Below are 13,244 nucleotides of genomic sequence, written 5' to 3'. Positions count from 1 at the left end.
ACAAAAGAATGATTAATAAAAAAATTACGCATCTTAGTAATGTGAAGTGACGTTGCGTATCAAGACTCTCCCTGGAGTTCTGACCTCAAGCTTTCTCCGGAGGGAATGAACTAGCATTGTGGGAGGCGAAAACGACCCCGCGTGATACCCATTTTTGCGAAACAAAATCCACTTTAGGCTCACTTTTCTGGCTGAAATCCCGGGAAAGGGGGGTTGAACTTCTGTCATCCGTCTGAGACGAGAATGGAGATACTGCTCCACTTCTAAATTAGGACTCGAGGGGGCTGCTGTTGTTCAACAGGTAAAGGTATATTTATTTTAAAATGTTTTTTTTTTATTCTTGAAAGGATTCTCTCGGCCCTTATAAAATTCAGTTCGTCATCGCACCATCTTTTTCGGACTCTTTAGACAGTAGACACCGACTGGCGTTACGGGTGCGGGAGCTCAGTCTGTCCGCAGGAGCCCGAGATGCACTTGGCAGATGACACTTTAATTCAACAAGTTGTTTAACTTTCGCGCTTTCCGCTGTCTTAATCTTGCAAAAGAATGGGAATGTGCAAAACTGCAACGGCCCAACCATTCCTCTGTTGGGAAACTTACTTTGTTATTCTAAAGTGAGTCGTAAAGTTTTTAATTTATGTCATCCGTCATATGGGTAATATATATACATTACCCTTTTATATATATATATATATATATATATATGTGTGTGTGTGTGTGTGTGTGTGTGTGTGTGTGAATGAAACTGTTCTTAAATTCTGTCGCACTAATTTGATTATAATAAGTAAAAAGAGACTCGTGTAAAAGATTCAATGTAATTAAACCAAAATTCAAAAGCGCCTTTTAATCGTGTAACGTACCTATCATCTTGGCCAAATATGGTTGTGCAGTTTTCCTCGTTCCATTGGAATGAACTAATTATATCTTACAGAGTTAGGTGCCTAAGTTTGAAAAGCCAAGATTTCATTCAGATAACACTAATTTATAGAAGAATTCAAAGAGTTGATAAAAATAATAATCTTTCGTGGGTCAAGCGTGCCCGGCCCATGATGGACTGGCATCCAGTCCTGGCACTTTCCTATCTTTTTGTCCAGTACGCCCAGAACAGGAAAGCGAACTTGAAATCGATAAACGGGTTGGAAAATGGATGGAAGTAACTGCAAGCTGCAGATGGGTGTAGAGCTGCGCATTTTTCTTTTTCCATAACCTACACAGCATCAAGCCACAAGTACAACTCGTTGTGCTCGTTTGCACCATTTATGTTTTGTGCTAAAATTGATCTATTAACTCGGTAATGATCCTTTTGCTGTGCGTCAATGCAGAAGGTGTCCAAGATATAGTCAGCTTACCCAGGTTATTATTCTTTTAAAATGTACAAATAACCTTCACGTACGATACACTATAAACCCTATTTTTATTAGCTCTTTATTAGATGTCATTAGCTCTTCCAATGCTGCATTCAGCACAAGGTGAGAATTAATCCCGGAAACAACTCCCATGCTGTTCCAGGATGATAGAAACCCGACAATATGAAATTCACCATACCCGGAAAGGACGCCACTGTATCGCTCGTTTTTCAGACGAGGGGCTACTGGTGTACTTCTACGTGCCGTTCATTGTCTTAAAAAATTTTTTCAACATGCAACGAACTTTCACCCACTTTTCTTATGCAAACTGCGATGTTCCCAATTTGTTTAAGTGTCTCCATTATATTTATGCGGTTTATTATTGTCTAATGGTATTATAATGGCTTACATAATAAGCATTTTTTTCTTGAATGCACTATATGGCAGACGTATTTACACATAAAGTGACTTACAAGAACATGGTTCAGTTAAGCCGTTAGCGGTTTTTCTTTCGGCTGCAGCACAGGCTATTTGACTATCTTAGTGACTTGGCGATGGCGACTGAATTGCGGTATGCATGTGTGTGGAATCTTTTCTGGTTTTCCACTTCATGTAAATCCTAGTGTGTGTCTGTGCTGCAGTGAGGTCGCGTCCAAGGTTGGTTTCTGCCTCGCATTTGACTGCATCACTGCGGGGATAGTCTCCGTCTGCCCACGATCGTGTACTGCCTAAAATGGTGTTGAAGAAGTTAGTGGGTTGCAAAGAAACAGGAAGACTTTTGCAAGGTAAATATACTGTAACGAACATCGAGATTGAAAGACCTAGACACAAACCGAATGGAAATTAAGCCTAATAACGGGCGCGTTTATTCCACAACAAATAATTTACATAAGTCTTCTATCTGACTCAAACTCGCAAACGCCACGTAAAAATAACAGTTACTTCACTAGGCAGGCTATTCCACTACAGTAGTGTTCCCGATCGTCATCTCGTGTCGTGTCCCTTTTCCCAGTTACACTGTTATCATCTGCAAGGCAGTATTTATAATGATATGGAAGTCTCCCCTTGCCTTCTCGGACTTGAAAGGTACAACGAGAAAGTTCCAGGGGTTCCTGGAACGCTGAGCTCAGCACACCTGTGCTGTCAATCACCTATCCAGAACCCGCCCATCACTAGAGTGACAACACTGGTTATTACAGTATATTTTAAACTTCTGGCCGGTGCAGTCAGTATTCAGTGCTGTTTAACAATCGCTACGTACTGTATGTTCCTAATAACACAAACTATCTATGACGGTTTTGAACAGGCGTTTTCCATACTGCTTTTATTAATCACTGCTCCATAACAAGGTCTTAAGCAAGGCATTGCTTTTTATATTAGTTAATGCAAACCAATTACTACAACGGTAAACGGTAGAAGTGCCTCTACTCTACGCTGAGCCCTTAACCTGCAATTGCTTCATTGCTTCGTCACCTGTTGCATAAAAAGACCTTATCATTTGCAAAGTAAATGGTTTAAACAGCACTGTAACAAGTTCTACCTCGTTTGCTCAGTATCACCAATGCAGGGTGTTAAACCAACACGACGGAGTGCTGTATAATTCTGTCCTCATTCTTTGGAGAGGTATCTCTTTGCGTCATTTCGAAAGATGTTTCTTTTATCCCACAAACACTTTACTGCTATTTTTTTGCCTCATATCGTCTTGTTTGCAATTTTGACAAAATCAGAACAGCTCCATTATTCTTTCTTTGTACAGTTTGTATATATATTGTGTACGTGGCATGTGTTCCCCGCGTTGTCACTTCAGCACGACTACCTGTGCTAACACTGTCCACTCTCCAGACTTACCTGTTTGTTTTCTTGGTTTTTTTTTTGTGTTGTTTTTGTTTTTTACTATCGACAGCTCCTCGGAGTCATCGGGTGCTATGCCGCAGACATGTTGGCCCGAAAGAGCATCATTCCGGAGGAGTTCGTGTTGCCCGGCATCGCCCCTGCACTGCTCCGCAAGCCCCGCTTCCGGGAGCGGCCGCGAAAACCGCGCTTCATCGCCAAGAACGGCGCGTGCAACCTGGCGCACAAGAACATTCGCGAGCAGGGGCGCTTCCTGCAGGACGTCTTCACCACCCTGGTGGACCTCAAGTGGAGGTACACACTGGTCATCTTCACCATGTCCTTCCTGTGCAGCTGGCTGCTGTTTGCCATGATGTGGTGGCTTGTGGCCTTTGGTCACGGGGACTTCGACTACACGAAGACGGGAGCAGAGCCTTGCGTGACTAGTGTCAAGTAGGTACACGAGCTAAGAGGCCACTCACAAGGTCATTCGTGTTATGTTCCAGTGATTGGCATTTAGTTACTCAAGTGTAATTCACTGTGTTGATGCGCTCTAGTTAACTTTTAAAAGCTTTGCTTAGAAAGACGGCACAATCTCTACAGCCTTTCACCCTGTAAATAAGTAAATTCATCTTCATGCCCAAGTGTGGTGCCAGATGTACCATTGTGAGGATGGTGTCCTTGAAATTAATAGAATAAGATCATCTTGGCAGATGGGGATAGATAATCTATAAAAGCTGGTGCACCTCAAGAGACAGCCGTGGAAGTTGAAGGAAGAAACTCTTCAAGTTTAAGATTGCTGTTGTATATTCAGTACAATGAAATTTTTACTTACATGCCTCCTTAGAACAGTTCATGATAGTGCAATAATAAAAGAAACACACCAAAAAATATAAATCTCAGGAACATCATACAATTATTTATTTATACGTTTATATATGTATATATTATAAGAACATAGAGGGTGTACAGTGGAGAGTCCCAAAATGTATTCCAAGACTAAACTGAATGCTCTATTATAACTGAATACAGGAGGTGAACCTGGTAAATTCTTGAAAACTATGCAGGGTCCTAATGCAGGTTTTTAAAATTATCAATAAAGCAAAATTCTTTGAATCAAAAAGTGAAGTACATACCCAAGATCACTGGTGAAATTCAGGGGATGTACAGTACATTTAAGCGGGAAGCCAGGAAGCACTTCTTCACACAAAGCCTCATGGGATACTTTGGCCAATTTAAACAAATATCTGGATGAGATTTTGGGACAGCTCAGCTGTTGTCCAACCAAATGAACTTCATGACCTGAATGGTCCACTTGTGTTAGTGAAAAGTCATATGCTCCATGGCAGCTTTGAAAGTATTACGTAGAAGCATCAGTTTTTCATCCCATGTATAGGCCTTATATAGAGTAAGGTGTAGTGTTGTCTTGAACATAACCTCAGGCTGTCTTATTTGCTGTGTACCCTGGTATCTACCTAATGCCAACAATAAAAAGTAAATAACATGATACTCGGCTAGTTGGATGAAATTTTCAGAATTTAGGAAGAAGCTGGCACATGTATATAAATCACCTGGAAGACATTAATGTCCTATACTAAACCCACAGCCCACACGCTGCTAGCCATTTTCACCATGCTGCTCAAATTCTGACATTGTTCATTTTAGGATTCTGTCATTTTTTGTTCTGGTTACCATGTATCATTTATTCAATTTACATTTGCATATGTCATCTTCCAAGCTGTCACACTTCTTCTGTTACTAATTATTTTGTGTTATGTTTTGTAAGCGTTGCGTCATCACTAGAACATTCTTTTTCAATTTGCATGGTTTCTGTGATAGCTTCTACCAAAGAACACCAATTTAAGAAGATGTTGTAGAGCTGTGAAATCAAACAAATAACATGCTGATATTGTTGGTTTGATATAGAGAGAACATGGTACTCAAGGTTCAATTAACATTTAAAAATCACACATTTATAATGTATATTATTCTTACTGGCACGCACTAGTCAGCCTTGGTTATAACAAGAACATTTATGCTTTTTCCTATTCTTTTATGTGTATTTACATTTACTTGTTTAGCTGATAACCCCATTAAATTATATTAGATAAACTTTATTTATCCCATGGGGAAATTCAATTGCATACAGCAACAGAAACATAAAAACAAGAACAAAGACTCACAGGGCATATAATACATCCAATCACTCAATTGATAAATAAATTAATTAATTTAACAAGTACATTGGGTGGAAGCATTGAATTGCCCAATAGCAGTGGGCAGAAAAATACCCCCAGGGGCACTTCTTAGCATACCATGGTGAAATGAGCCTGTGTCTAAAAGTGCGTCAAGAAAGTGCTTCTTGATGACATCCAATTTTGCCATCATACTCTTTTCCACAACTGCTTCCAGTGTGTTCAAGGTTTGCACTGTGATGGCACTTTCTTGATAAGCTTGTTCAGACATTGTGCTTCTTTTGTGCTAAGGTTATTTCCCCAGGAGACTGCAACATAGAACACCACGGTGGCTACTATGGACTGGTAGAACATTTCCAGCAGCAGTTGCTGCACACATCAAAAGACCTGAGTATCCTTAGCTAGTGTAGTCTGCTTTGGCCCTTCTTTAACAGAGCCACTCTGTTGTCAGACCAGTCCAGTTTGTTGTTTATGTGAACCCCCAGGTACTTGTAGCTCTGCACCACTTTCATGTCCTCCCCCTGAATGGTAACTGTTCTCAGAGGCTTCTTGGCTCATCAGAAGTCCACTACCAGATGTTTTGTTGCAAGTTGTTGTCCCTGCGCCACAAGACAAAGTCCCTCATGACTTTTGAGTATTCTGACTCATCTCCATTATTAATGCAGCCTATGATGGAGGAGTCATCTAAAAATTTCTGTAGATGGCAAGCACTGGTATTGTGCTGGACGTCTGTTGTGTAGAGGTTGAACAGGAACGTAGACAGGACAGTTTCTTAAGGTGCTCCAGTATTGCACACCATCATTTCTGATATTTACCTTGAACTGGGTAAGCAGGTTAGAAAACAGATGGCTAGAAGGACATTTGGCTGATGGGTGATATACAACTCACAACTGTATTGTGCAGTTTTTTTTTATATGCCCTTAGTCGAATTATTGGCATTCTACAAGGCTCAGAGCCACAAAGAGGTTCAGTAATGCAAGGCTGAACTGGGAACTTTGTGGTTTACCTTTGAAATCAATGGCCACAATTGTATCCTGTTGGATATGCATGGGGTAACATTCATCATAAAAAGAAAGCCAAGAAGAATTTTCAATATCTTAAAGTAGAAAACAGCAATAATGCTTTTTGTGTCTTGTTGATATTTTGTTCCAGTACATATGGCAAATTTAATTTGGTTTGGATTGTATTGTATGTTTTATTGCCTTTCAACTCGGCCGTTGTAAGTTGACATCTAAAATAGTGACTGCTGTAATTCGTCTTGTCCTTGCTGAAACTATCCAGTAAGCCTTAGTGGTGAGTATACCTTCAACTCATGAAGTCATACTGTACATATATACAAACATGTATGCAAACCATCTTAAAATGTTTTAAAAAAAGAATAAAAAAAACTATTACAAAAGAGCTCTAACAGTGTTGTCACTCATAGGTTTTCTAACCTCTGTTCCTGGTTGGTCTGTTGCATTTTTTCATTTCCATAAGTGAGACTATACCAATACCTTTGCTTTACAGAATTATAGTTGCCTCATCGTTATACCACTTTAACTCCAATTTTACCTCAGTGCATTGTCACAGTAGATTAATGCCAGAATTGTGTATTTTATGCAAAATCTTTGGAACATGTGGGAAGCAATGAATGCAGTAAGAACTGATATTAGTTATGCTGTCAGTTGTTTTTTTTTTAATATTCAAATTTTGTCTTTTTCTTAATGTGACATAGGTCCTTCACATCAGCCTTCCTGTTTTCAATTGAAGTACAAGTGACTATTGGTTTTGGGGGTCGGATGGTGACAGAACAGTGCCCCATGGCCATTACTGTTTTGATTTTTCAGAACCTTGCTGGATTAATCATTAATGCTGTAATGCTGGGCTGTATCTTCATGAAGACAGCCCAGGCACACAGGAGGGCAGAAACCTTAATCTTCAGCAGGAATGCTGTCATTGCAGTGCGTAATAACAGACTGTGCTTCATGTTTCGCGTGGGAGACCTGAGGAAGAGTATGATCATTGGGGCAACAGTTCGGATGCAGTTTGTGAAAAAGACTGTCACTCCTGAGGGAGAAGTCATTCCCATTCACCAGATAGATATTCAAATAGAGAATCCCATTGAAACAAATAATATTTTTCTTGTAGCACCACTAACTATCTGCCATGTGATTGATAAAAGCAGTCCACTGTATTGTCTGTCAGCTACTGACCTACTCAGCAATGACATTGAGGTTATTGTGATCCTTGAAGGTGTTGTAGAGACTACAGGCATTACCACACAGGCCAGAACTTCTTATGTTGCAGAAGAAATTCAGTGGGGCCATCGTTTTGTGCCTATTGTGACCGAGGAAGAAGGAGTGTATGCTGTGGACTATTCCAAATTTGGGAACACAGTGAAAGTGGTTGCCCCTCGCTGCAGTGCCAAAGAACTTGATGACAAACCATCCATTTTAATCCAGACTCTTCAAAAGAGTGAACTTTCACACCAGAACTCCTTGCGAAAGAGGAACTCCATGCGGAAGAACAACTCCATGAGACGAAACAATTCAATTCGAAGGAATAACTCTTCCCTCATGCTGCCCAAGGTTCAATTTATCACTCCAGAAGGAAGCCAAAATATGTCAGATACGTGACACACTCTGATGAATTTTGCTCTCAGCACTGATCACCATGGGCAGATTTTGTTTACAAATTTTGGAAAGCACATTCAGTGCTGCAGAACAGGTTTCTGTTAGAGGGTAGTGCGCATGGTAATGTTATAGAACTGATAACATACATTAAAGAAAAAAATATGCAAAAGGTTTACTAAATAGTATGAAACGATGCATTTTATAATATTATGGAAGGTATGTAATATTTACATATCACTACAATTTAGCATTAAATTGTCTGGCCTTGCATGCCTGAACAGTAACGTTTTAAAACCAAGAATCAACTTTAATTTCCAGTTTTTATGGTACCTGTCATTTGAAGCAATGCTATAAACAGTAAACATTTTGCTAAATATAAAACATAGGATCTCTGACTAAAAATGCATTGCATCTGTGTATTTCTTAAGCAATGTATTTGTTGTTTAGAATTAACAAAATGAAGGGGTAAAATGTTGACATTGAATGAACATTAGCATCAAGTTTCTCAACATGTTAAAACAATATATTCAGTTATTGCGGCAGGACTCCTATCGTGTGTAACTGTAACCCTAAAAATAGGGCTGGCATGACCACACCCACAAGTAATTAGTGCATTGAAAGCAGTGGCATTCAGCAGTCAAAATTGTACAACCCCTTCTATAGTGAATGTTATTACTTATTGTAATCATTTTTACAATTTGTCACGGTCACATAAACAAAGACATAGAACTACTGGCAGTTCAATCACTAAGTGTACAGTAGTATTTTCGGTCTGTTTCTAGGATTGCTGGATGTCATTTCAATTTGATTGCTGGATGGATAAACAGAAAAATATTTTAGTTGTAATCAACTATCATCCTCTCCAGGGGAGTCATGTATAAAACTGTGTGGATTCGTGTGAAAATGTGCACACAGCAAAAAAACAGGAAAATTTGAATGTCAAAAAAAAAAATAGATTTATAAATCCTGGTGTACACACATTTCTGCACAATTTACCATTTATAACTCACAATCACTTTGAGGCACATTCACATATGAATATTTATAAACACTTCCTTGGTTAGTTTCCCTCCTGACATACCAAGATCCCACCACTTGCATTCAAGAGTCTGGCTGTGCTCTGCAACTAAGAGGACAAGGTTATGTGTGGCATTATAGTTCCTCTTCTCAATGCTCTAAAAAGGTGTGGGTAAGGTGTAAGGCACTACTATCTGTGCGAGTAGCCGCTATCACCAGGCACAAGTAATGACGTGACTGCTGTTACAATGAATAGTACAGGCCATATGAAACACTGAGGGTTCAGCCAGTTATCTTACCAACAAGACAGACACCACATGCAACACCATCACATCTGTCAAAGCTACTTTGCCGCAAAATAAATTAATCACACGTTGACCCAAGCCATTGACGCACAATGTTTGCCAGTTGCATCTTGGATGACTTGTGCATTAATGAAATGTAACTGCTTACAGTTAGCAAAAGCAGCTTAAGTCTTACCAGGTGCAATATGAGTGCAGTAAAGTGCTCCAATTACATTAGGAGAATTGGACACTGTTGCAAATTCCCTTTTTATTTTAATTTTTAAATTTTTTTTTAATGAATGTACACCCACACCATACTAAAACTGGATATAGTGCCTTACTGGTCAGTTAATGGCTTCCAGGACAGCAGGCACAATGAAGTGAAACTTAATGGAGATATTCCTGACCTGTCGGACAGTTCCCTGAGAAGAGATAACAGGTAGTTGATATAAACTGATGAAGAAACATAAAATGTAATCAGTGCATATACATAGCATTGGCCCTCTTAAAAGGCAGCTAAAATAGAGTCTGTACATCATATTCATTAATTTTCATATATATGTCACATCAATACACATTATAACAACAGCTCAGTGATAAGAATTATTATTTATGCAATTTCTCATTAGCTGGTTTGACTGCATTTCACTACTTGATCAAGGGTATAGTCATTTTACCAGTTTCTCCGAAATGTTGCGTACTCATGTTTCAGAGTTGCCGTCAAGTGTTCTTTTATAAATCCCGATATTGGCAAAGACATGTTGTATACACACATTTCAAGTCTCTTTTTGTGTGTACGCAAGTTTTACAAATGAGGTTTGATTCCTGGCTTGTACCTCCTATTGTGCCCAGTATAATGTACATTTGATGGAATAAAAGCAAGTGTAGGTAGACTTGTTAGGGATTGGTTCAGACAGATCATTAAAGTGTTTTTTAAATATGAATTACATTTTGCCATAATTAACTCACCATTTCAATGGATCTAGCAGTTATGAGAAAAAGGATGGAGTGAAAATAAGAACAATTTTGATGAGAACAGAGCATTCCACCTAACATAGTTTGTCAATTTCTTTTAAACTAACTTCTGCAGAATATCATTATGTCACGATAAGTAGGTTTGCAAAGTACTAGTATCAATCACACTACTTGATACTTTATTCCACATGTCTATGGTGTTCTGTTTGAAGAAAAATCTTCTAGTATTTGTGTCAAATTTTACCCTTAACCAGCTTTTATCATTATATTAGCTTGAATAGGCTATATGCACACTCTCTTACACATTCCGCATCAGCCGTCTTCTTCACTTCTGGTGCTGATATCAAAACAAACTAGCTATGGCATTTTTCACCTGATCGCTTCAAGATGTGCCCAGACTTGCCAAACGTCACAAGCTCAAAAGGAGAAGGACTTCAAACTATATCTTTCAAGCTACCTCCACAATTAGAAGGTAAGATCCAGACATATTAAAAAATTGTGTCTTCTATGAACCTATATGAGACTAATACGTGATTACATTAGGCTTCTTTAAGAAAAAACATAATTTTAATAATTAGGCATTAAACTTTGTTCAGGGACAGGTGAAAATGTATGTCAGCTTAATACATAATAACATGAGTCTGCTGGACATCTTACCCTGTAAATAAGTAAATGTCTGTGCCAGCAAAATGGTGAATACCATTCTAAGGGCCTCAATTTGTTTCCTCAGCTTGAGGATCTCACCGACAGACATGTTTTCATCAAGTGCTATATCGACAACTGGATCCAGAGATGAAGTATAGTCGTGGTCCATGAGAATTTTATCATCTTCCTCTATGCACAGTGTCTCGTCCTCTGTTGGTCGCTTCTCCTCTTCCAAACCCCAGGTCTTGAAAGTGGAATGCAGAAATTGTTCCACTCAAACATTTCAGGAACTGCTCCCTTCTTCAACAGTCATTGCCCTGTCTCAGAACCTGGCACACGAAAATCCTGTTTTTTTTTAAATTCCTGCTACAAACTCGGGTATGGGAATTAACTGTAAAGCTCACTCTCCAGGTAGTGACAATCTATTTAGATCGGGTTTCTGCATTTATGAAAACTAAGTACCTTGCTGTACTTACTGGAAGCATAAAGGTACACAACAATGTTCAGCTGTAGAGCTGTCTGTATGCTGCAACTTAACTTTCTTTTTCTCAGACATTCTCACTATGAAACAAAAATCACAACTGTGATAGACAATAGAAGTACATCAGTACTACTGTGTGCTTATAGCGTATCGCAGATTTACATCATACAACAATTTACGAATTCCCTTCATTATTTAGAACATTTTCATCCTACCTCATCTTGACCTTTGTTTGCTTAAACTGAAATGATTCAGCACCTTCAATATTTCATGCCAGCTCAAGCCCACAGTCCTATAATCAACCTAGATGCTCTTCTCTGGACTTTCTCTAGCACAGCTATATCTTTTTTGTAGTATGGTGACTACAACTGGACACAATACACTGGAAATGATATGCTCTCCTCACAGACTTGTAGTATGGTAGTTAAGCATGATGCTCCTTGTTCAGTGTCAGTGCTAGCTGATTTTGCACCCTAGACCAAGCTTATTAGCGCACCAACCAACTGTTTGGTAGCTAACCTGTGCAGCTGGGTTTTTCCCCACCTTATGATCTGCACCCTAGGCGAATGCCTAATTTGCCTTAATGATGGTGCCAGCCCTACCCTCGTCTAAACCCATGTAGACTGTTCACTAACACATTTGTACTTGTTAGGTGTTTGATCTTCTCTTTGTAATCATTTCCATTAATTTACCCATGATAAACTTTAAGCTTACTAGCTAACAGAATGACTCTAATTATTATTTTACATCATTTTCTTAATTAGAAGTTTTATTTATTAAGTGGAACTATGCATCTGAGTTCTGTAGGGTGGAAGCTGTCACACAACTCATAAGCCAAGGATACTGTTCCAGACTAGTATGCCTTCTCAGTGCAAGAGGGTGTCTTATGCCCAAAGATCTGATGTCAGATTGTGTGGTTCTTCCAACTTGTTCAAGTGTAATTGTATTTTTATCTGTTCTGTTACATACTGGTTTTTCTTGTTTTATGTAGTATATTTGTCATTATTTCTTCAACCAACATTAAAAATACTTATCCAAAATGTTTAGTTAATTTAAAGGTGGTGGTAAAGATATGTTTATTGGTGGACAGGAACATGATAAATATTAGGCAAACAAAATGCACGGTTGATCTGGTTTGTTAAAGCAATAAGGCGTCTGATGTGGCTTCATCATCTCTAAGCCACATTGTACCAAGAGAATGGTAAAAATGAGCAGCACCAATTCTATATATAAAATAGATTAAAATGCTATGTAGATCACATCATTTTAAATTGCTATTCTATAGGAAATATAGTTATTTTGATAAATGTCATTATGTAACACATAGCATTCTCTTCACTTTCTTCCAAATAATGAAATATTTGTCAAGAAGACAGACAGGATCACTTTTACAAATTACTTCAAAAATGTAGGTGCTTCTTCATCCTTTGAGATGATAATATTGGATATTTAAACAAACTCAAGGAAATCTGTAGTACTAATTTACTGCCTTCCTGACAGACTCTAGTAACATTTTATTCGAGACAGCCGCCAAACCCTGACAATACTAAGGAAATCAAAGTATGCAAAAAGAAAAGGGTTATTACAACAAAACTAATTGGAGACTTATGTGTACAGCATAGATAATTAAATAACAAAACATTTTGTTTTGAACACCTTGAGGGAAACAATGTCCATAGAGAAAAAGGAAAGAGAAAAAATGGATATAGACAGAATAAAAAAGCATGCAGAAATCTTGCTGTTTAAACAGGCAATTAGAATACTGTACTGATAAAGACAAAACAAACATCACAGGTAGAAACACAAATCCAAAAGTCAAAGCCTCATGCTAAAATGATTTTGGAGGTACTTTGTAG

General features: G+C 38.5%; 1 protein-coding gene across 2 annotated transcripts; it reads left to right on the top strand.

Moving 5' to 3' along the window:
• kcnj8 (potassium inwardly rectifying channel subfamily J member 8) lies at positions 1–12,687 on the top strand. Of its 2 annotated transcripts, none has more exons than XM_028806798.2 (3): positions 1–301; positions 3,250–3,629; positions 7,089–12,687. In XM_028806798.2, exons 2-3 carry the CDS (start codon positions 3,283–3,285, stop codon positions 7,987–7,989), a joined length of 1,248 nt encoding a protein of 415 aa, XP_028662631.1. In that variant the 5' UTR covers positions 1–301; positions 3,250–3,282; the 3' UTR covers positions 7,990–12,687. The 2 variants fall into 2 exon arrangements, with proteins under 2 accessions (XP_028662631.1, XP_028662641.1); XM_028806808.2 differs by lacking the exon at positions 1–301 and adding an exon at positions 2,890–2,969.
• The last annotated feature ends 557 nt before the right edge of the window (positions 12,688–13,244 follow it).

Source organism: Erpetoichthys calabaricus, chromosome 1, assembly GCF_900747795.2.
Source record: "Erpetoichthys calabaricus chromosome 1, fErpCal1.3, whole genome shotgun sequence".
NCBI lineage: Eukaryota > Metazoa > Chordata > Cladistia > Polypteriformes > Polypteridae > Erpetoichthys > Erpetoichthys calabaricus.
This window is presented reverse-complemented; position numbering and strand designations above follow the sequence as displayed.

Excerpts from the sequence above, each read along its gene's own strand:
- kcnj8 (XM_028806798.2), top strand. The coding sequence starts at position 3,283 with ATGTTGGCCCGAAAGAGCATCATTCCGGAGGAGTTCGTGTTGCCCGGC. Across the intron at positions 3,630-7,088 it reads CCTTGCGTGACTAGTGTCAA|GTCCTTCACATCAGCCTTCC; the intron begins GTAGGTACACGA and ends AATGTGACATAG.